Source organism: Acanthochromis polyacanthus, chromosome 6, assembly GCF_021347895.1.
Source record: "Acanthochromis polyacanthus isolate Apoly-LR-REF ecotype Palm Island chromosome 6, KAUST_Apoly_ChrSc, whole genome shotgun sequence".
In the NCBI taxonomy this organism is placed as follows: domain Eukaryota; kingdom Metazoa; phylum Chordata; class Actinopteri; family Pomacentridae; genus Acanthochromis; species Acanthochromis polyacanthus.
In genome coordinates this window covers 5,418,170-5,441,970 of record NC_067118.1, presented here as the reverse complement: position 1 = coordinate 5,441,970, position 23,801 = coordinate 5,418,170, and the positions used below count along the sequence as shown (strand labels likewise).

The 23,801-nt window shown below is 39.1% G+C and overlaps 3 protein-coding genes and 1 long non-coding RNA gene across 7 annotated transcripts in view; 2 read left to right on the top strand and 2 right to left on the bottom strand.

The window, feature by feature from the left end:
- Positions 1 to 10,468, top strand: part of LOC110960721 (uncharacterized) — a 435,352-nt gene extending 424,884 nt beyond the window's left edge. Inside the window, exons 3-14 of the mRNA XM_051950013.1 lie at positions 3,898 to 4,080; positions 4,458 to 4,559; positions 5,340 to 5,377; positions 5,472 to 5,624; positions 6,731 to 7,408; positions 7,503 to 7,610; positions 8,184 to 8,408; positions 8,540 to 8,615; positions 9,209 to 9,328; positions 9,406 to 9,548; positions 9,681 to 9,799; positions 10,327 to 10,468. Of these exons, the coding sequence (XP_051805973.1) occupies positions 3,898 to 4,080; positions 4,458 to 4,559; positions 5,340 to 5,377; positions 5,472 to 5,624; positions 6,731 to 6,925 (671 nt within the window). The 3' untranslated portion in view covers positions 6,926 to 7,408; positions 7,503 to 7,610; positions 8,184 to 8,408; ... (3 more) ...; positions 9,681 to 9,799; positions 10,327 to 10,468. The remainder of the gene's footprint in view (positions 1 to 3,897; positions 4,081 to 4,457; positions 4,560 to 5,339; positions 5,378 to 5,471; positions 5,625 to 6,730; positions 7,409 to 7,502; positions 7,611 to 8,183; positions 8,409 to 8,539; positions 8,616 to 9,208; positions 9,329 to 9,405; positions 9,549 to 9,680; positions 9,800 to 10,326) is intronic.
- The window catches only part of LOC127534550 (uncharacterized), a 532,033-nt gene that overhangs the window by 371,675 nt on the left and 136,557 nt on the right, over positions 1 to 23,801 (bottom strand). The gene's annotated exons all lie outside the window — the stretch shown is intronic.
- LOC110947664 (NACHT, LRR and PYD domains-containing protein 12-like) overlaps positions 1,821 to 23,801 on the top strand; it is a 155,838-nt gene continuing 133,857 nt past the window's right edge. For 2 of the 3 annotated variants that reach the window (XM_051950005.1, XM_051950004.1), the window contains exon 1: positions 1,825 to 2,008. The gene's annotated coding sequence lies outside the window, so the exon portion shown is untranslated. Of the gene's footprint in view, positions 2,009 to 23,801 lie in introns of all 3 variants that reach the window. The other variant, XM_051949995.1, reaches the window with a different exon arrangement.
- LOC127534547 (uncharacterized) lies at positions 10,352 to 13,555 on the bottom strand. Its single transcript, XM_051950022.1, has 4 exons — positions 13,449 to 13,555; positions 11,861 to 11,952; positions 11,440 to 11,763; positions 10,352 to 11,070 (listed from the first exon to the last, which is right to left on the bottom strand). Exons 1-4 carry the CDS (start codon positions 13,491 to 13,493, stop codon positions 10,752 to 10,754), a joined length of 780 nt encoding a protein of 259 aa, XP_051805982.1. The 5' UTR covers positions 13,494 to 13,555; the 3' UTR covers positions 10,352 to 10,751.

The window sequence follows — 23,801 nt, the reverse complement described above, 5'->3', positions numbered from 1 at the left end:
TGTCCCAGATGTGCTCAATTGGATTCAGGTCTGGGGAACAGGCGGGCCAGTCCATAACGTCAATGCCAATGACACACTCCAGCCACATGAGGTCTTCATTGTCTTGCATTAGGAGGAACCCAGTGCCAACCACACCAGCATATGGCACCAGCATATGGTCTCACAAGGGGTCTGAGGATCTCATCTCGGTACCTAATGGCAGTCAGGCTACCTCTGGCGAGCACATGGAGGTCTGTGCGACCCTCCAAAGAAATGCCACCCCACACCATTACTGACCCACTGCCAAACTGGTCATGCTGGAGGATGTTGCAGGCAGCAGAACGTTCTCCATGGCGTCTCCAGACTGTCACATGTGCTCAGTGTGAACCTGCTTTCATCTGTGAAGAGCACAGGGCGCCAGTGGCGAATTTGCCAATCTTGGTGTTCTCTGGCAAATGCCAAACGTCCTGCACGGTGTTGGGCTGTAAGCACAACCCCCACCTGTGGACGTCGGGCCCTCATACCACCCTCATGGAGTCTGTTTCTGACTGTTTGAGCAGACACATGCACATTTGTGGCCTGCTGGAGCTCATTTTGCAGGGCTCTGACGGTGCTCCTCCTGTTCCTCCTTGCACAAAGGAGGTAGTGGTCCTGCTGCTAGGTTGTTGCCCTCCCACGGCCTCCTCCACGTCTCCTGATGTACTGGCCTGTCTCCTGGTAGCGCCTCCATGCTCTGGACACTACGCTGACAGACACAGCAAACCTTCTTGCCACAGCTCACATTAATGTGCCATCCTGGATGAGCTGCACTACCTGAGCCACTTGTGTAGGTTGTAGACTCCGTCTCATGCTACCACTAGAGTGAAAGCACCGCCAGCATTCAAAAGTGACCAAAACATCAGCCAGAAAGCATCAGAACTGAGAAGTGGTCTGTGGTAGTGATGTTACGCTCGAGCCAGTTTGCTCGACACAGTGCCGAGCTTATGAAGCGAAAGTGTTCCAAGACGGTGTTTTGATCCCTGCTTCAGCACGCCCACAATCACTTGACTATCAAGAACGAGGCCTCATTACGTCACATCGCGTGTCGCGGTGCTTCGCGCAAACTTTAAAGGGGTTGGACATTTCAATCTCTCCAGGTCTTAATAGGGGTCTGATTCACTCTTCAAATTGTAGGTCTTTGAGAGGAGGAGATCACGCTAGTGCATTTGCCATTTGTCATTTTGAGAGAAGTTAGGGAGAGTATACATTTAGTTAGAATTTAGTTTAGGTATATCTAGTTGCATTTCATACATTAAATAACACACAGATACATACGCATAGATTCACTCATACACAACACACATTCATAGAAACACACTATACATATATACACACAAACATACATATATAACGTTTTAAAACATTTATTGCAAGTACAAAGCAGTGAGACAAGCAGTCCTGAGGCTTTTTCATTTTTTTCCACTTGGATGCAGTTCTGACACAGGACCAGCAGATGTCACTCTTCTGGTTGTGTCAAATGCTTCGAAGCAATGTGTCATTCTTGAAGCAGATGTGTCAAAGTGGTTCATAGCTTCATGAAGCTTCAATTTCACCATCACTAGTCTGTGGCCGACTGGCGACCTGTCCTGGGTGTCCCCTGCCTTCGCCCAAAATTTCATATTTTTGTCAAAATCTGTTCCTTTGTGTTGCTTGTCATCTTTCTGAGTCACATGTAGAAATCCAGCCTCTAAACTATAAACAGTTTGACCTGATAAAACTGCAGCGCTGCCAGTAAATGAACATTAACTGTAATTTAATGAGCTCTATAGAAAGTGGTGTGTATAGACGGACAGCTGAACTTTGACTCTGCGCTAGAATAAAGAGGTTAAAGAAGAGGGGAGGAGTGTAGAGCTGAGTTTGTAGGAGGGACCATCATTAAGAGAAGTGAGCAGTTCCTGGTTTGTCAGAGAAGAAAGAAGAGAAGCAGCATTAAAGCATCAGAGCCTCAACATGAAAGTCTTCCACACTTTTTTCTGTTTCCTCTTCATCGGTGAGTTCAGTCACTTCTGATTTCTGTTCATTGTTCATCTTCTCACACTTATTTTTCTGCATTTCTTTAGAGTTGATCAGGAAGTTTTGCACCTCATTGAACAGTTTTAAGTGAGAACTCTGTTCCATGTTGTTGGTTTCTGTAGTTAAACATGAAGTTAACAGTCAGATATGAGTCACTGGAACATGCAGTTTATTGGAAGTTAACATCTTGAACATATCAATCTGCATTTTTTTATTAGTTTCACTTCACTTTTTCCTCCGGAATTATTGTCTTCTTTTCACATCTTAGTTAAATTAGCTCATTTTGTGCTGCTGCTGAACTAATTTTGAAATAATTTTAAAGAAGCTAAAGAGGAACAGAATTGCAGAATTACAGAAAACCACTGACAGCAGCTGTGGTTGTGAAGCAACACATTAAAACTTAACTTCAGCAGTAAAGATAGAATCAGCAGATGAAGACGTCTGACAGAAAATAAAAGAACAAACTAAACTCCAGGTCCAGTCTATAGCTTTTACTTGTGAGCTTTTAACAGCGTCTCAGTTTCCTTTTGCTTCGTTCAGTTGTCAAAAAGATAAACTTTATTGATCATCAGGTAAATTCACACATTATAGCAGCTCTGAAGACATAAACAGAAGCAGAAAAAGTGAAGACTGATGGGAAAAAATGAAGCAGAAACCATGATGAAATATAAAAACATTAACAGAATTAGTTTAAAAAAGACAATATGACATTTATATGACATGATGGATGATTGTAGATATAATTTAAATACACACATGGTGTTTGGAATTAGACTTGGAGAGAAAAACTTTTTTTAATTTTTCTTTTAAATTTGACTGACAGAAATATATCATCTTCACACTGCAGCGTGTTACAGGACGATATTTTGTTGATTTCTGTTGATTATGTGTCTTTTCAGCAGCACTACAGGATGGAAACACTGGACTGTTGAATTCAAATCTAAGCCTCAGCACAGTAAGGGAAGGAGAAGACATCACAGTTCCATGTCCATTCACTTTTTCTGGAAAAACAAAATTATTCTGCAGGAAAAACTGTGACAAAGGAAACATTCTTATTGAAACAACAAAGAACAACGATCAGAGAGGCAGATACAGCATTAGATATGAACAGAAATCTTTTTTATCAAAGGATGTTCTGCATGTGAGCATCAAACATCTGAAGAAATCTGACTCTGGTTGGTACAGATGTGCTTTGGAAAGATCTTTGCGTCCAGATTCATCCTGGGACTTTAAGATTTTTGTCACAGAAGGTGAGTTTTTAGACTTATTACTATATTTGGAAGGTTTAAAGAAAGCATAACTGTGTTAAAAATTAAATATTTAATTATTTTCCATCAGTCCTGCTGTAAAACATGTAGAAACCTCCAACTGTTCCTCCTGCAGACTCTCTGAATATTCATTTATTCTATTTATCTGAGTGTTAATGAGGGCTGCACAGTGGATTAGTGGTTAGCACTTCGCCTTGCAGCAAGAAGATCCCTGGTTTGAATCCCAGGGTGGGCCTGGGATCTTTCTGCATGGAGTTTGCATGTTCTCCCTGTGCATGCGTGGGTTTTCTCCGGGTACTCCGGCTTCCTCCCACAGTCCAAAAATACGCTGAGGTTAATTGGTTACTCTAAATTGTCCGTAGGTGTGAATGTGAGTGTGATTGTGTGTCTGTATATGTAGCCCTGTGACAGACTGGTGACCTGTCCAGGGTGTCCCCTGCCTTCACCCGAGTCAGCTGGAATAGACCCCAGCACCCCCCATGACCCTAGTGAGGATAAAGCGGTGTATAGAGGATGGATGGATGGATGAGTGTTAATGAACCTGTCAGTTCAGCTGCCAGCAGTATGGTCAGGATTCTGATTATTTCACTGTTTACAGCTTCAACCACTTCACAACCAAAGTCCACTCTTCCAACTTTTCCACCGTCAACGTTTCTCCCATCATCCTCCACGGCAACAACACCAACAGAAGAGAGTTTGAGCTCCACTTCAGGAACATCTAAACCTCCATCAGCCTCCTCTGAAGACACCAGGAAGCAGGACTTTTCTCCACCATCTTCTGGTATGTCGTCAGGTCGTGAACTAAAATTTTCATCCACTTGAAAAAACCACATATTTTACAGTCAGTTGTTGGTTTCCAGTGACTCCTAGAAATTAGAAATTGACAATTTGAATCAAATATTAGAACTGGTATATGTATATTTGTCACTGAACAGATTTTGTCATATTTCCAGAAGAACTTAAATAAATCTATAAAATAACATTTTTTGTTACAAAGATTTGTGTATTTCAATGATTCTAGCACAACAAATTCAAAGTTCTAGGAGTCATAAGAAATGATGAAGATAGCCTTCAACACTGGATGGAAACTTTTCTATACAACTGTGTACCAAAGTGTCAGAGTAAAACCAACCTGTTCTCCTGTTAACACTCCTGCAGATCTGCAGCTTTCTGTGGGTCTGGTTCTGGTCATCATGATCTTCATATTATCAATAGCTTTGATGATTTTCTGCAAGAAGAGAAGATCCACCAAACCTAAAGGTGAAGCTGCAGAAACACACACAGCTTCCATCACTTCATCACTGATCACTGACTCACTGCTTTCTGTCACATCTTTTTGTTGTAGAACTGTGGTTGTGTTAAACATGTTTTATTCTTAAACCTGATTGGATTGAATCTTTGTGTCACTCTGGTAGTTTGGTTTTAGTGAGAATCTTGGGTTTGTTGAACTTTGAGTCTCATAGTAAAATCCTCAGACTAGTTCTGTCTTCAGTTATCAGGTTTGTTGGTGACTTAAAACTGGAAATGAAACTACTGCTGGCAGTCATGGAGCAAAAATAAACATGAAACCAGATGGTATCAGTTCCGTTTTGTGTTACACCTTCACTTGTATCTTTTTCGTGCTTACACGAGGTTCAACTGAGACTTAACCATCGGACAGCAGTAAATAAAAAGAACAGCAACACTGTGTGGTTGTTTTGTGGGTTTTTATTTTCTGACATATCTTCAGAGTCACAGCTCCTCTTGCACTGAGTTTACTTCCTCTGGTTGTATTTCCTGAAAACCACCTTTCATTATCATGTGTAATATTACTTTACTATTTTAGTGTCATCCAGTATCACTTCTTGTTGCTGTATTTTGTTTTTTAATGCATCGTACTTACATTTTGATCTTTGACTGTCAGCCACTTTGTTGGCTTTTTATTTACTGAGTAATATCTCCAACAACAAATAAACTCTAACTTAATTTGACTTAGGTCAACTTAACTTAATTTAGCTTTACTTCGTCTGACAGTTCAGGACTTTATTTTCTGTTTTTCAGGTCCTCCTGCAGAAACTAACTATGCAGAAGTCACAGAGGTCAGTAAATATGAGACTCCTGAACTTCATTAGTGTTTGTGAAAGCAGAAGTTTAACACAAACTAAACTCTTCATCTTCATCTTCCTCCTGCAGTCCAGTCGAGTGTATGATGAGATCAGAGAGGACAGACAGATCAGTTCTCCTCCTGTGGAAACATCTTCAATTTACTGCAACGCCAAATACACCAAACCAAACAGAGCTGAAGACACAGACGACTACAGCTTTGTCAGCTTTCCTCCAAGCAAAGTAAGAAACATTTATATGTGTGAAGACAATGGAGTTAGCTCGAAATATGGATAAATGATGTTGTAATACTAATAATCACATTCAATACTGTAGATGTGCCGTTATTAGTTGGGTTTATGATATAATATTATTTCAAAATGACAAATTTGGTAATTCAGTTTCTTATTGCAAGAATCTGCTGTTAATTTGAGGAGAGAGTTTTTATATGCAACTTCACATAAAAATCTTGTAAACATTTCAATAAAATTCAAGGATTTATCTTTGAAAAAAGTAAAACCTCAGACCATAAAACTAATACTTATGACTGCTAAACCCTGCCTCCCCTACCTGAGAGACCAGAACTTCCTTGAGGTAAACCAAAAATTCTCCTCCATAGCGTCTCTGAACTCCTCCCACACCTGAGTTTTTGCTTCTACACCTGCTGCAGCTTCACTACATGTTTGGGTTTACCAGGTCTGTCTGATGACCTTCTATCAGATCCAACTCACCACCAGGTGGTGATCAGTTCACAGCTCTGCTCCCTTCACCAGAGAGTCTGAGACATAATCTGATGATATCACTACAAAGTAGATCATCAACTTTAGGACGAAGATGCTCTGGTACGAGGTACAATGAAAAGCCGCTTTATGCTCATATTTGGTGTTAATCATGGTGAGTCCATGACTAGTACAGAAGTCCAACAACAGAACACTGTTTGGGTTCAGTTCAGGCAGGTTGTTCCTTTCAATCAACCTCCTCCAGGTTTCTCCATCATTGTCCACATCAGTGTTGAAGTCCCCCAGAAGAACGATGGAGTCCTGAGGTGGAACCTCTTTCAAAAACCACCCAGAGACTCTAAGAAGGCCGAATACTCTGACTGTTGTTTGTGTTTATTTTCTCTCTGTAACATGTGACCCTCTGGTTCTCTGGGTAGAAAAGTAGAGTCCACCCCCTCTTCAGGAGTTTGGTTGGCGGTCTCTTGTTTTGTGTGGAGATGAGTCCAACTATATCTAGTCGGTATCGCTCCACCTCCTGGTTTTCTAGATGCTGTATGAGCAGAAAAAAGTCTTTCAGGACAAAACAAAACTTTTCTGAATCTTAAGTTTGATCTTCTTCTTTTCTTTCAGTCTAAAGATGACTCCAGTGAACTCGATTACACTGAGGTGGATTTTACCAACGTTGCTGCCTCCTCTCTCAACAGCGCCCCCTGTGGTGATGTAGATAACGTCCTCTACTCCCGTCTTCAGATGAATGTGAGATCTGCCAACAACACCAGAGAAGCTTCAGCTCCTCTGTACTCTACTGTTGCTCTACATCGGTAGTGTCTTTAGATTTTAGAACAAACTCCTATGGAGTTATATTTGTGCCACAATCCTGAGCGCACAGTGTGAAATTTTGAGCACAGAAAACAATTTTGAGCAAAGAAAAACTTAATCTGAGCAAACAAAAATCTATTCTGCACTCAAAAAATATATTTTTATATTTGCAACTATCCACATACACACACAGTCTTAATGCTTTTCACTCGGTTTTTCACTCTGCTCTCCTGTGGATCTCTGCTCTACGTCCTTGCTACGTCTCTCTCGCTCTCGCTCAACATCTGCTCTCTGCACACGCTCAAATCTGCCTTCACGCTCGCTCAACTCTGCACGGCGTTACAAATGTGCCACAATTCCAGCCAATCACAGACTTCTGATTCTATCCAATCGGGTCCCTGTTTCGGCCGCCTCTCGGAAGCGCTGTTAAAAACGATCGCTAAATCAACTGGAGTTCTGCTATATACGCTGGACTACGACAGATTTTCGGTGAGTATTGTTTTATTATTGAATTACATTAAATAAAGCACTATTTTGTTTAGTGTGTTAAATACAGGTGTAATGTTTTGGTACGGTTTTGCAGAAAGTCAGTCCTGCTTCCGCAACAAAACGAGGGATTTAGCAGATGTGCTAGCTAAACAGCATGACAGATCCAAATAATGACAACCCAAATACTCCGCCACCATGTCAGGTTAGTTAAGATTTTTGGGTTTTTTAATTTTTTATTAGCTGTGCTTTTGATTAAACTTTCTATTAACCAACCTTTCAGATTAAAGCTGATTTACTAGCAGGAGTCAAAGCTGTAGAGCTTAAGCTAACCTAATAGCTAATGAAAACTTTGTTGGACATTAGTGTTTGATTTCAAAGTGTTAAATACTTTGTGTTTTGACAGAACATATTAACTTTACATTTGGTATTGATTTAGGGTCAAAGTGCAGTTGAGTTAGCAGCCAGAAATCTAATAACTTTGTTGGTTAACACCATGGCCACAACTAGTTCACCAAGCCCTACAGAGACCAGACAGCCAGAGCCTAGAAATGTAACTGTACAGCAAGAGATGGCAAGGTTTGCATGTTTACTCAATCATAGGTTTTTATTCATAATATTGTGAATTTGATGTTCTCATTTGGTTTGTGGATGTGTTTAACAGAGACATTTAAATTCATATATAATCAGAACTGAGAGAGTCTAAAAAAAATCAAATTATCTAATATTTGACTATTTATATTATTTATAAATGCATACATATATATGTCCTGTACAGATCTTTTCCAGGATACTTCAGATCAAACTTTAGTTGAGGTAAAAAGAGGTGTTTAACTTCCATCAAGCAGCCTCCTAGAACAACCAGCAAGACCATCACTCTCAATTTTATCTGCTTCCAAAAAACACACCCTACACACCTTTGCCAGTTGAGGAGCTTGAACTCCTTCAAGCTGGCATGGGAAGACAAACGGTGTCGCTGCCTGACCACAGTGACCATGCAGAGGTACAGTAGTCAGTTCAGAGTTTTGACTTTCCGTGTTTAAGGCGGTCATTGGGCAACACTTTTAACCCAAATTACATGTTAACGTCTATATTGTAGTGTTTTATTTCTCTCTTTCTTTTCTTTGTTGTCAGATTTCAAAGGTCCTGGCTGAAACATTCCCAAAAATGGAAGATCTTTATGGGGGATGGCTCTTGCATAAAGCAACAGGTTTGTAAGGCCAGGATTGTGTATTTTTGTATCACATCCCACTCCTGTATTTGTAATTTGTTTTAGTTGTACATAAGGGCTAATGCTGCACAGGCATTTAGTTGTAAGCATTAGAGATGGCTCGTTGACCATAAATAGGTGTATTTTTAATTAGAATATGTTTGTGTTTCTTACAATAAATGTGGCAGTGGTCGACAGAAGCTCACTGTAATTCCACCAGAAGCAGAGAGTTATTCTATAAGAACTCTGAGAGCTCAGTCAGGAGGGGGTAAAGCCACTTTTTACATAGTGCCACTACAGGAGACATTAGACACCTCTCCTCTGCCTCCTGACTCGCAGCACTTTTCAAAGATGCCACAGAAGACATGTTACCAGTGTAATGAAGTGATGCCTCTGCAGATGCTTGCAATACACATTAAGACATGCAAAGGAAAATCACTTTCTGATGAGAGTGATGAAGAGGTGACAAAAATAGTTTGTGTTTCATTGTGATGGAAATGACAAAACATAGTGTTTATTAAAGTGGCTGTTTTGTAAATCTGCAGTACTCTGAGCTATGCATACTTTCGCTGTCTACATTTTTCGCTTAACAGTGAACACTTTCAGGTTGAACATGTGGCTGATGCACAGTCTCTGATGTTGCTGGCTGATGAAGTTATAAACTGTGGATACACAAGCCAGATCAAGCTGGATAATAAACAAAACACCATTCGGTAAGAAACAACAACTGTCATTTAAATATTTTTTCTTTTTAAACCAGTTTTTGATTTTTGTGTTCTTTCTTTCATAGTGCTATTGTCTTGCACTCTACCACAAGACTGATTCCAATGCTTCAGCCAGTGAGAAAGGGCATGGAACTGTATGGTCTGCTCAGTCAGATGGCTGCAAACCCTGACGCTTTACACACTCTTTGTTCCTGGGAAGATCATCAAAGTAAGCATTATTCATAACAGTTTAACTCACCGTGTTCTTGCAGACAATCGCCCTGTTCTGGATTTTGTTCTTTGTTATATATGTATATGAATTTTAACACCAATTGTATATTCACTTATTCTTTTTATCCAGATGCTGATTTCATAATGATGAACTGCCGACCACAGCTCAGTGAAAAGGGGACATCTCAGGAGACAACTGAGAGATTATAAACTTCATGCAAGATTTTTGCCAGGAGCTTGAAATATCAGGTACTATGCTATACAGGACTGCAGGCAAGTAACTAATAATCAGTACAGTTGAGGTATCCAGTAGGTCTGTTATGCTGTTATGCCACTTGTCCAATTTTTTTTAAATTTACTTATTTCGAACATGAAATTAACAGACAGCCGATGCAGCTTATACAAAATAAAACCGCAGCTAAAACAAGGCATTACATAAATTCACAAATCATACATGTTCGAAAGGGAGTGGGAAGAAGACAGAACTTATTTAATCCCACCCCGAACAAGGTTACTTTATTAACAATTTATTTCTATATAACCAAAACTGAATGGCAATAACATACAGCTATCCAACACACCAGAAGCAAGCGTCACAGCAAATCAGAACAAAGTGGTTCTGAGTGCTCACACTTATCATGACAGGGTTGTCTCTTCCAGGATGATAACCAGGCTATAAGATGATTACACGATTACTACATGATTATTTAAATTGAAATTCCTTAAGTTCAAATTGTTTGTAACATGTTTTATTTCTTATATTTTAAACCTCACAGTGCTGCAGTTGAGGAGCCCCACTCTCTTGGAGTTCAGCATGTGCTCCAGTGGTTGACCAGGAAAGCCCACATTCCCATCCTCCCTGATGAAAAGAGACATTTCAAAATAATATTCATGTTTGACCACGACTGCAGGGAGCCACTTGGAGATCACTCCATTTGTTACCAAACTGTGAGTGCATGCACTCGTACAGTAACTTTTCCAGTGCAGCATCTCAACACTTACACTGAATTCAGAAGACTTATGAGTGAAGCAGTTAGATATGGTGGTGGCTTCCACAGAGTTTAACAGAAACAGCCCTCTGGTAATCTGAAACAAAAAATGAGAAGCTATTTCTAAACATTAACTGATAGAATATGTTCATAGCTAATGAAAAAAGCAAAACAATTGTTCCTGTTAGCTCAGTGTTTGACTTTCTCTTCAGTCATACACATTCCCTTTTATACAGGGTTCTCTTGCTTTTATTAGTTAGAAAAGCTTCAATCATTTTTGTCACTGTGCTGGAATATTTGTTGACTTTCAAGTTCTTGTCCAAATGTCTATTGGTTGGACACCTGTTGCAAGAACCTGATGTATAAGTGACGACCATGTGACTCTGAGTGCTCCAGAGGGTTGATAGTTCTCTGAAGTTCTTCCAGGGCTTCATCATCCAGTGGGCACTCAAATTCAGGAACCACAACTGTGCCATGAGAGTCTTCCTGCAGCACAGCACTCTGCCAGTCAATGCCTGGGTCCTGAAGGTCCTTTGAATTCAAAACATTTCAGTCAGGAATGGATACTTGTTGAAATACAGTTCTGGTATTTGTGTGAGTTTTTTTTTAATAATAAACACAATATTACAAAAACTGATGCTTTATTTTTATTCATCAGCATAGAAATTACTTCATTAGAAGTAGTAGAAACGAGAAAAAAATCAGGATCATCCCACAAATCATGACATATTTCCTGATTCAGGCCTTATAAACAGTACAGTACTCTTCATTTTATGAAAATATGTGGGCTTTGTAAACTACAGTCTGTAATAGTCTAATCTATCAGAATGCGTAGCAGACACGTACTGCTCAGTCTTACAATCAACTTCTTAAAATACATGTTCTAACATCATATTGTACCTTGAGTCTCTCCCCCTCGTCCAGATCTTGTAGACGTCCCATGAACCACAGCTGTTCAGGGGTGAGACCTCACTCTGTCCACAGAGAATGATTATTCCATCCTTCAATAAAGGTATCAAGATCTGCCCGGAGTCGAGGGACAAAGACGTAGTGCACACCAAAGAGAAGAGTGGCATCAGATATGTCAAGTAGACCATCCTCTTCCAGAGAGTGAAGAATGTCATGGTACTTTTTCCAGAGATGAAGCTCGATCTTCCTGTTCCTCGTGTGGCAAACATGAAATGTGCAATATCCAGGTTTTCTACTCCCTGATCTGCCCTAACCCTGTAACCAAAATAAATAAAGTTGTATCAGTAATAGTTAATGCAACTTATACAGATTTAATCAAACTTCATATAACTAGAGAATCAGGTCAGAATACCTTGACGGTAAGCCATGAAGCTGGACCGATGTGATGAAGAATGAGAATGCAGTTTGTGCTCTGTTATTTGTTGCAGCATCCAAGTACAAGACCTGCAGTAAAACCACACGGATAATGTACAGATCTGTGTTTAGCTAACAGCATATTATAACATTGTTCTTTGTAGCATTTGGTACCTCATTTGTTGTGTTATTTTATTTTTAAAAAAAACATCAATGTGGTATACCCTACAAACAAAAACACTCCATACAATGAGTTTATTAGACACATACAGCTGAAACCAATGCAGCAAAATTTTTCATTGAAGCAATTGCACGTTTAAATAATATTCAAAAAATGTAATAAAGCAAAAAAAAAATTGGATCTCAAATACACAACTTTATATTCATTTTACCTTCTGCAAAGTGAATGGGGCTGTAGTTCTGCCAACAGTTACTATCTGAGATATACTACATCTTTAAATAACTTTTTTATTAATGTTTTTGTGCTAGAAATGGTAGAAATGGTGAAAGTGTGACCAGCTCTGCTTCACTCGTCTCAATGATCATATACAGGGCACTTACAAAAAGACAATGTTGCTCTTCAGATTACTTGTATGTAAAAATGTATCCAGATGAGATATTAAATGTTTGATTACGTTAAAATTATCATTAATTTCATACTGAAAGCAACTGGCTAAAACAAATACTCAAAACCAAGTTGAAAGGCTGGCATACTGATCTCTGTGTACTTGGCTGTATTTATTATTCCAAAGCCATCACCAATGATCTGTACCCTTTGGTTGAAGATTATGATAAAGGTACCTACAGTTTTAAACGGCTGTTCATAAAGCTAAGTCAGCCATGTCCAAGTTTCTGATATATACATAAGGATCAAATTACTCTGATTTATAGCTGCAAAACTTCATACATACAGTCATATAAATTTAAGAGTAAAAAATGACCTTCCTTGAGTAGCCATCCACTCCACCAAAGACCACAATGTTGTACCTGTTCAAGATGGGGAGTACTATTTCAGTAAGGCTGCTCATGTGTGAGTCGTGTCAGCTAATTGCAGGCTGTTCTAAATTGCAACAACCTTTTTTGGATGCAAATATTCCATTAAAAGATGTTTTAGGGACATGTTTAAATTAGGGGCTCCATAATGTATTCCCAAGTAACAAACAAGATAAACTTCACTGAAGTATTTTTAATGACATTCCTCTTTAAATGAAATAGTTAGTCTGAGCAAGCTTATTTACCTTATGAGTTTATGATTTGTGTCAATGTGGACAAGGGACAGAGGGCCTTGCACAGAGTAACTTGGTCAAACAACACATCCTATTTTAGTGAGCTGTGAGAAGATCACAGTTGAATATTACACGTAAAAACAAAAGCATTATTCTTAGATAGTGTATCTGTTCCATCAGTTTGTATGTTTGTCAAGTTTGTGAATTAATTGTTGAGGTGAGAGCTACTGATTGAGCGAGCAGCCAACAAATCTAGTGTCCCTTAGCAAGTGAATAGAAATATACAAATCAATGAAACAGACACACAGACTTTCATGCAAGCTTACATGACAAAATATGTTTGCAAAACCAACTACTTACATGTCGATGTGGTGCACCGTTGTGTTGTCGTTCAGGATCCGACATGGTACAGCTTTGCTAATCTTGGCTAATTAAACGAGGGTCCAGTGGCTTTGAAATGTGGATTTAAACATTACACTTGTACTTTAACACACTAAACAAAATAGTGCTTTATTTAATGTAATTAAATAATAAAACAATACTCACCGAAAATCTGTCGTAGTCCAGCGTATATAGCAGAACTCCAGTTGATTTAGCGATCGTTTTTAACAGCGCTTCCGAGAGGCGGCCGAAACAGGGACCCGATTGGATAGAATCAGAAGTCTGTGATTGGCTGGAATTGTGGCACATTTGTAACGCCGTGCAGAGTTGAGCGAGCGTGAAGGCAGATTTGAGCGTGTGCAGAGAGCAGATGTTGAGCGAGAGCGAGAGAGACGTAGCAAGGACGTAGAGCAGAGATCCACAGGAGAGCAGAGTGAAAAACCGAGTGAAAAGCATTAAGACTGTGTGTGTATGTGGATAGTTGCAAATATAAAAATATATTTTTTGAGTGCAGAATTGATTTTTGTTTGCTCAGATTAAGTTTTTCTTTGCTCAAAATTGTTTTCTGTGCTCAAAATTTCACACTGTGCGCTCAGGATTGTGGCACAAATATAACTCCATAGTTTTCCCCTGGCTGGGACATGAGAGCGCAAGGTTGATCCGGAGGAGATGGAGAAGCAACGTATGTAGTTTCACATCGTTTTGTACTCAAGAATGGCAAGCCTGTATATTAAAGCTCCACTCCAAGAAAGACACGTCTTGTCTTTGAGTCAAAAGTACTCATGATAGGGTAATACATGTTACACGCAAGAACACGGCAGCAGGTCAGAGAGTCAGAGGAGCAACGTCTTGGAAAACAGGGCAGCGACTTACCGGAGAAAAGTTATTAGCTTAAGATAAATAGATTTTACAAGTCAAATAGACATTCGCAAAATATTGAGTTCCAGCTAACATTATGTAACATTTGAGGTCCAGGAGCAAAAATTACATTAACCAGGTAAGATAAATATTAGTGGAAGGACACAATTTAAAAAATGAATCTAATTAGAGGCTTTGTAATTAAGTAATCACGACTGATTAACAAGGGCATAGAAGTAAAAAAAAGCGATATATGCAGTGTTGTCTTCATTTTAAATGCCAAAAGGATTTTGCGGCTCCCGGTGTTTTCTTTTCTGTGGGAAACGGGTCGAAATGGCTCTTTGAGTGTTAAAGGTTGCCGACCCCTGATCTAAGCAGAATTAGATGTGTCTGTGTAAACAAAATTTCTGAATTCTTATAGACTCTTCCGTTGTCCCTCCTATGACAAAGTTTTTTAACACTCTTTGACAGAGAAAGCAAAGAAATTTGAACAAATATTTTGTATTAGCTTTTCTCTAGCTTTTCTCCTCTCTCCTCTTTCTGCATCCTCTGAACCAAAAATGCTGCTGTCCACTGTTTCACCCATGTGAACACAAGAACCCTCTTCCTCCCCTGCCTCCCTCTCCCTGCATCCTCTGAACCAAATGCTACTGTCCAGTATTTCGCCTTAACTGATAGGAAATCCCTCCTTAAGTGACAGAGGTTTATCGAAGCAGAACCAGACATGTCTGTGTGAACAAAAGTTCTGCATTCTTATAGACTCTTCCGTTCTCCATCCTCATACAAAGTTTTTAACAGTCTTTGAGAGAAACCCGGGAAATTTGAACAAATATTCTGGTTTAGTGTGTCTCCAGGCACTGCATCCTTACTGTCCCCATCTCCAGCTTTCCTCCCACCCCTAAACAAAGACTTTAGATTCATATTTTGAATTAAAAATTAAAAATAGGGTACCATAACTACCTCTTCCTCAAGCATAATGATGAAACAGCTTTGTATTTGTATTTGTGTGGCATCCAGATACTTTATGGACCTGACAGATGCAGACAGTTAGGCTCCCAAACTCTGAAGAGAGAGCAGGGTCAAACTCTGGCCATAGCACTGTATGAACACACACAGTTTTGTTTACCAGTTGTTCATTTTAAAAGAATTGTAAGTTTTCTATCAAGAAATGCTTTTTTCTGTACTGTTGTTTTTTAAAAGTACTACTTTAGTACTTGTTTTCTAAAAATAAATTAAAAATTGTTGTTTTCAAAAGTTTTAGCATGTTTTATAAAATGTTTTGCTATTTGTTGATGACCTCCTGATGATCTGTTTTTACGGTTTGTCTATAAAAGAGTAAGAAATAATGAATCTTTAAAAAGTGTGCATTTCCTGGTTGTTTCCCAAAAACTTTAGAGAAACCTGCAAGCAACGTTTCTGACAGACGCATCCTGAAAAAGCTGTACAATCCGCCCTATGCACAAACAAATGAAAGGTGTGAGAACATATGCCCGCCCTGTCTCCAAGAATATATTACATATATCATACACGTATCACAAATGTGGGGCTAATAAAGAATATCGCTAACAAAACCAGAACACTCACCCTGCTGGTTCAGTGTGGAGTAGCTAACGGGCGTTGACCCAGAACACGACAAAGACACTTCATACAGCGTTACAGTTGTACATCTATTTATTGTAGATACATAGACAATATTAGTTTCCTAGCATACAGAGGCAGCATTTGGGCTTGGATTTGACATTTGAGGGGGCTAGTTCATAGATGCTGCTGTCCAAGGAAGGCTGTATATTGTGATGGTAATGCCAGTGCCCATAAAGACCTGTTCCAATATCTTGGCTACCTCGGTCCACTCCAGTTGATCCAAGCCACAACCAATACTGTGAGAACACGCAGCGAGAGAGGAGCGACAGTCAGCCATTATCACCGTTGATACTATGATACTGGGGATACCACATCGTTCACATACCGAGGCATCGACAGCTTGTGTTGGTATACAATGTGACCTCGTATCCTCAAGGCTGTATAGTAGACTGGTATAAGTGGGTTTATGAAAGGCTGTTTGTTTTGTAACCTGGAACAAGAGAGTGTATATAGAGGTTTTGGTCACACAACCCAACATAGCCACATAACAAGCACGACGGATTAAGGCGGGTGCAGTTGGCTCTGTAGGGGTACTACGTTATGATTTATAGCTCTCGTTATTAATAATTGGGGCACCACCCTAGATTCCTAGGGAAATAATAAACTTTTTTTTTTTTCAAGATGTTTTTGTTTTTAGGCAATATAGATGCATAATTCAATGTACATTTGTTATACAGGTGCACAATAGCAGACAACAAAGTTATAGTATATACCTCTCTGGCACCCCGGGATGGTATCTAAGTAAATTAAGTCAAATGTACAAATATAATAAAAACAATATTAAGCAAAATAAAAAAGAAAACAGGAAACACAACGAGAGAAAGGAATCAAGAGTAAAGAGAGCAGAGGAGAGAGGTCACATATCTAAGGAGTGTGCATCAAACACATTATCATAAAACTCCAAGAAAGGGTCCCATATACTCTGAAATTTTTCGGATGAGGTTTGAACTGTGGTTCTAATCTTTTCAAGCTGAAGAAAAGACATAATTTCACTCACCCAACATGAGTGTTTTGGAGGTAAAGGCAACTTCCAGTTGGTAAGGATTAAACGACGAGCTAATAGAGTAGAGAATGCTATTAACTGTGATTGCCCTTTTGTAGCTCCAACGTCAGTTTGTACAGCTCCAAAAACTGTAGTAAGAGGATTTGGAGTGATTTGTTTCCTACAAATGTGGGAGAATGTATTGAATATTTCTGACCAGAAACTATGTAGGTTTGGACAGGTCCAGAACATATGTGCCAAAGTAGCAGGAGCTTGATGACAGCGACCACAAGTGGGGTCTACATTAGGATATATTTTGGCTAATTTGGTCCGGGAAAGATGCAAACGGTTAAATATCTTAAACTGTATCAGTCTGTGTCTGACACAAATGGATGATGTGTATATTCTGCCTATAATTCTTTGCCAATTTTCTTCACATATTACAATATTTAAATCTTCCTCCCACTGAGTTTTAAGAGGCAAAAGTGATGGACATTTTATTCCTTGAATAATGGAATAAAGCTGAGATATTGTACCATTTGCCTTAAGTGTCAAACATTCATCAAAAGGGCAAATATCTGGCTTCAAAGGAAATGATGGGAATTTTGTGCGACCAAAATCACGGGCTTGAAGATACCTAAAAAAATTAGATTTTGGTAGGTTGAATTTAGTAGACAGTTGCTCAAAAGAAGCAAATCTGCCTTCCACAAAAAGATCTCCTACAGTTTTAACTCCCTTTCTAGCCCATGTTGAGAAAATTGTGTCTAACAATGAGGGTTTGAAAAGAGCATTTTGAGACAACGGCATAGATACCAGAGCTTGTTTGCACCCAAAATGTTTCTGAAACTGAATCCATATACGTAGACTGGATGTGACAATACTGTTTTTTGAGTGTGCACCTAATGCCAAAGGCAGAGGTGCACACAGCAAAGAGGCCAAAGAAGCAGGAGAGCATGCATGTTGTTCCATTAAAGCCCAACTTGGGCCTATCCCGTTCACACAGGTGTTATACCAAATAGTTAACTTAAATATATTTGCAGCCCAGTAGTAATACATAAAATTGGGTAAACCTAGTCCTCCATTAGATTTATGTCTCTCCAAGACCGCCCTTCGCACACGAGGTATTGTTTTGTTCCAGATAAATGTACTGATATACTTGTCAAGTTCTTTGAAAAATGACTTGGGTAAGAAGATTGGAACTGTTTGGAATAGGTATAGTATTTTAGGTAGAATCACCATTTTTATGGAATTAATACGACCAGCTAAAGATAAAGGAAGAGTGGCCCACCGATTCAGATCTTCTTTGATTTGAACTAAAATACTTTTGAAGTTGTTTTGAAACAAATCTTTGTAAGAGCTTGTCACGTTTACTCCTAAGTATAGCAGAGGACCCGTTGCTATTTTAAATGGATGTGAGTGAAATGTCGAGTTTTGAGCTAAATTGTTGACAGGAAATAAAACGCTTTTGGTAAAATTAATTTTGTAACCAGATGATTTGCCAAAATAAGTAATAATTTCTAAGGCTTTTGGGATTGAGACTTCTGGAACAGTTACAAACAGGAGTAGATCATCTGCATATAGTGACACTTTATCCTTGTTGAGTCGCAGCGCAATGGATAGCGGCTCAATTGCTAGATCAAAAAGGAGAGGGGATAACGGGCAGCCCTGTCTTGTACCACGATGGAGAAGAAAATAAGATGAATTTAAATTATTAGTTCTAACTCTCGCCTGAGGTTTTGCATAAAGAGTTTAAATCCAAGAAACAAAGACAGGGCCAAAGCCAAATTTTCGCAAAGAGTTAAAAAGATGTGTATACTCAATTTGATCAAATGCTTTGTGAGCATCCAATGAAATTACAAACTCTGAAGATCGGGTTGAGTGTTTGGAATATAATATGTTGAAGAGTCGCCTCAGATTATGAAACGATTGTCTTCCCTTTATAAATCCTGTTTGATCCGGATTCACTATTGTCGGAACTACTGATTCCAATCTAAGGGACAAAATCTTTGTGAGTATTTTATAGTCACATGTAAGAAGACTTATTGGACGATAAGACTCACATTTAGTAGAATCTTTACCTTTCTTAAGAATCACAGAGATCGTAGCTTGAGTCATAGACTCAGGAAGGTTCTTTTGTGTAAGTGATTCAGTGTAAACCGAGGACAACAAAGGCATTAACTTGTTTGCAAAGGCTTTATAGAACTCAATTGAATACCCGTCCGGACCAGGTGCCTTTCTATTTTTCATAGATTTTATGGCCTGTCCAATCTCACTTTCAGATATAGGTTGCTCTAAAAAGGCCCTGTCCTTGTCAGCTATAGTTGGAAGAGAAATATTGTCCAAAAAATCTTGTCCTTGAGAGCATTCAGAAGAATATAATGATGAGTAGAAAAGTTTGAATTCATCATTGATATCTTTAGGATCGGACTTTATTTCTCCCTTTGCTGATTGTATTTCTGTTATAAAATTTGCAGCTGAGTGCTGACGCAGCTGATGGGAGAGTAACCTACCTGCTCTATCCCCATGTTCATAATAATTTTGTCTGGATTTCAAAAATGTTTCACTCGCTTCATTTGATACAAGGAGGTCAAATTCTGTTTGTAACGCTATTCTCTTTTTGCGGAGATCAGCCGATGGTGTGGAGGAATATTGCAGGTCCACATCTTTAATTAACTTAATTAATTCATTAAATCTTTTAGATCGGTTCTTATTTATGGGAGCAGTGTATTCTATTATATGACCTCTAATAAATACTTTCAGAGTTTCCCAAAGAACTAAAATATTAGTATCCGGTAACTGATTAGTTTCAAGGAAGAAATCAATCTGTGAGGCAATGTGTTCAACAAAATTTTTATCGGCTAATAAACAAGGGTTAAATCGCCAATTCCGCTGGAATGGTATACTATTTTGGAGGAAGAGTTCTAATACCACTGGAGAGTGATCAGAAATAACGATGCTTTCATAATTGCATGACTTCACAAATTGAAGCATATTTTGGTCTAATAAGAAAAATCTATTCTTGAATATGTATGATGGACTGCAGAGAAAAACGAGAACATTTTAGAAGTGGGATTTTTAAATCTCCATGGATCTACAATTCCACTAGACTGACAGAAGGTATTTATGGTTGTGGCAGATTTAGACAGGATAGTAGAACTACTCGACCGGTCAAGCGAGGGCTTAAGAACCGTATTAAAATCCCCTCCAAAAATTAAGTGGTGTGTTCCAAGCTCCGGTAAATGGCCAAAAAAACTCTTTAAAAAAATTTACATTGTCCCAATTGGGAGCATACAGACTAACTAAAACTACTGGAAAATTATATAGCCTACCTTGTACAATAACGAAACGCCCATTTTTATCCCCTACAGTTCTGGTCAGAGTGAACTGTACATTTTTACCTAACAAAATAGCTGTGCCCCGATGTTTTGAATCAAGGTCAGAGTGATATATCTGTGAAATTGATCCTCTCTTTAGTTTCATTATGTCTTTTGTGCGAAGGTGTGTTTCTTGTAAGAAGATTACCTCTGCCTTCAGCTTGTTCAGATGAGAAAACACCTTACTTCGTTTTACTGGGTGGTTGAGTCCCCTCACATTCCAGCTAACAAATTTGGTATATGGTCTATTAAATCCATCCATGGGAGTCATGACTGATAAGAGCAAGGGATTGAGGTCTTGATGGAATTGCAGTATGACACACCAGCTCTACCTCTGCAGAAAGAAGAAAGAAAGAAAAAAGACAAAGAAGACAAAAAAGAATACACAATAAAAATGCAAAACAAATTACTACATTGCCTTCTAGGGAAAAAAAACCCCTGCTGGTCCCTTCCCAAACAAGAGACTGCACCCTCCCTACCCCCCAAGCCGCTGTGAGGTATCTAACACAAATCTTACCTTGTGGAACTGAGACCCCACATAAACCTTACATTTGAATGTTTTAACAGAACCAAAATCCTAACTTCAACAAGATCCACATATTGCCAATAATATACTAAGCAATATTACTTTGAGCATTAGAAAAAACAAACAAACATAATATTGAAATATAATAATGAAGCAAAAAATGAAAAAATAAAATAAAATAATACAAATAAAAAAGTAAATACAAAACACAACTGCTGCTAATTAAGAAGATCCTTTCAAGATTAAACATAATAATAGTACTAACATAAACATAAAATAAGTATTAACCAAATCAATGTCAAATGACATTGCACATATAATTATATAAAACCAGTACTATTTTAACAATCATGCAGCGAACCAAAAGTGTATTCAATGTCCATGTACCATAAGAGAATGCAGTGTCTACAAACCAAAAGTCCAGGAACCGTGGATGAGAAGTAGCAGGTCAAGCCATGTCTAGTACCTAAGCTTATGAAGTCTGGAGTCCCTTGACAAACGTTTCTGCCTTCACTGGATCGATGAAAGTCCTCTGCTCGCCGTCCAGGGTCGTAATAAGTAGTTTTGCAGGATACAGAAGCCCATACTTCACTCCTTCGCAGCGGCGTAGTAGTTGTTTCACCGGTCCAAAAGCAGCTCTCTGCCGCGCCACAGTCTGTGTGTAGTCAGGAAACACTTTGACAACATCACCGTCTCCAGTGACGAGTTTCTGAGAAGCAAGCGCCTTCCGTAGAATCGTTTCCTTCTCTTGATAGTAGTGACATTTAACCACAAAAGCTCGCGGTGGTTGATCTTTACCCGGGGCTCGTTGCAAAGTGCGATGGGCTCGGTCTATCATCGGGCGAGCGTCCAACTTAAACACTTCTTCTAAAAGTCCGGCGATAAAATCACTCGCTTTTTTACCATGTTCCCGACCCTCCTTGATACCGACCACGCGTAAATTGCATCTACGGGATCTTCCCTCCAGGTCCTCAGCTTTTGTTTTGAGAGTTGCCACTTCTTGCTTCAACTCGTTCACTTGTTGCTCCAGATTAGTGATGGCATCCGAATGAGCATTAGCGGCTACTTCCAAGCCAGCAGTGGGCTCGTCTAGCAGGTTAACTCTGTTGTTAGCTTGCTCATTAGCCGCCCTCATTTCTTCTCTCAGCATATTTATCTGCTTACGCATCAAGTCACTGTGAATTTCAGCCTTCTCATCCATCTTGGCCAAAAGTTCAGACCTCATTGCTTCAATGGCCTGCAACACGGCAGAATGATCCATGATTTCTGCTGGGTCGTTAACATTGGCAGGGCTAGTTGCTACTTCTTCGTTAGCCTTAGCAATGTTAGATTTCTTCGGAGGCATCCTTAGCAAATAATTGCACTATACTTTGTAAAAGTGAAAATAATGCTCGCTTATAACATTAACCAAGTGGCCTGTATAACGTCCATAAATGAAAAGGATCCTGTTGGAAAAGTTTAAGGTCAATGTGGGAGCACTCAGAAAAGACGTCTACATCTCTCGAAGGCTCATCCGGAAGTCCCGGAAATAATAAACTTTAATAAAAACAATTAATATTCATAAAAATTTTGATCAATCTCATATCAAAAAGTCTTGAATCCTCGGTTAAATTGACCACATTCTTACACAAAGAAACACAAGACTGTAATTTGGTCTAAAATTAGGTATTTATTAACTATTCTATGAAAAATTAATAATAAGTGAACTATATACAATGTAGATATGGTGTGTGTGTGTGTGTGTGTGTGTGTGTGCAGGACTACATGTGTGTGCGCGTGCATGTGTGGAATGTGGGAGTGTGTGTGTGGTGTGTGCGTGAGAGAGACGGAAATATGGTGAGGATTAGCCAGAGCTAACCTGACGAGGTAACCGGTAATTTGGATTAAGAATTAATAATTTGTAAATGAATAAATTGATTAAATGAATTAATTGACCAAGCGGTTAGTACATCACCCATAGAATGGAATCAGAGCAAACTCAGCTGGATTTTGAAGTGAACCGTCATGGGGCTGGGACTTGCGGGCCTTCAGAGAAGCAGCACAACGGTCTGGACTTGCAGGTTCGGAGCGGTGTGTTGTCGTTACGGCCACGCTTGGATGTCCTGCCGCGGGTTGATCCGATTCTGTGCAAATGGACCTGGTCCAACAGGTCTATGGAGGTCACAGCTGAATGCCGCTTGATTTAAAAATGATGGTCCTCAGGCTTTAGCCAAGAAAAATGGATGTTTGATGAAAAACTGTCAAAATTAAGAAAAATAAATGCTGGTTCTGAATCGGTTCTCCAGATTAAAACGAATAACGTGGACTTAACGTTGAGCAAAATGTCTCCTTAAGTTACAAAAATATTAAGAGGTAAATAGTTAACAAACTTAGATGGTGAGGGAATTTCAAAGATAGGAAAAACGTGCTTTAGGTAAGAAAATAATGGGAATCTCTGTCATGAATTCCCCAGGTAGTAAAAAAAGGGAAGAGGGTAAGAGAGAGTAAGAGAGGAAGGACAGAGTGTTGCTTAGGTTTATATCAGGCCAAAGGGGCCATGGGAGGACCCCAAGGCGGAGGGAAGCTTCGGCGTGAATCTCTGGGTGGTAACATGACCCCTTCCTTTGTCTCAAAGAGGAGAGATGGAAAACTACTCCAGAAGGAATTAAAACATTGGGATATTAAACGATTAAAACACGATCTGTCTATCTCTCCACCATATTTCAGTTGTGTGAAAGAGACAGGCATGTTCCTAAATGTGTAGATTAATACATATGTTCATATGATGTGAATTATTTCATTCATAACAATGTTTATGTTTATGACATTAAAAATATGTATCACAGTGAGAATATAACAACAAGTCAGAGATTTGGTAACAGGTAAATACAATGGTCATCATTCAACCTAAATGGAGAGGAAATTCAGAGGTTAATACTGGAATTCATTCCAAAATCATAGTATCCTGGGGA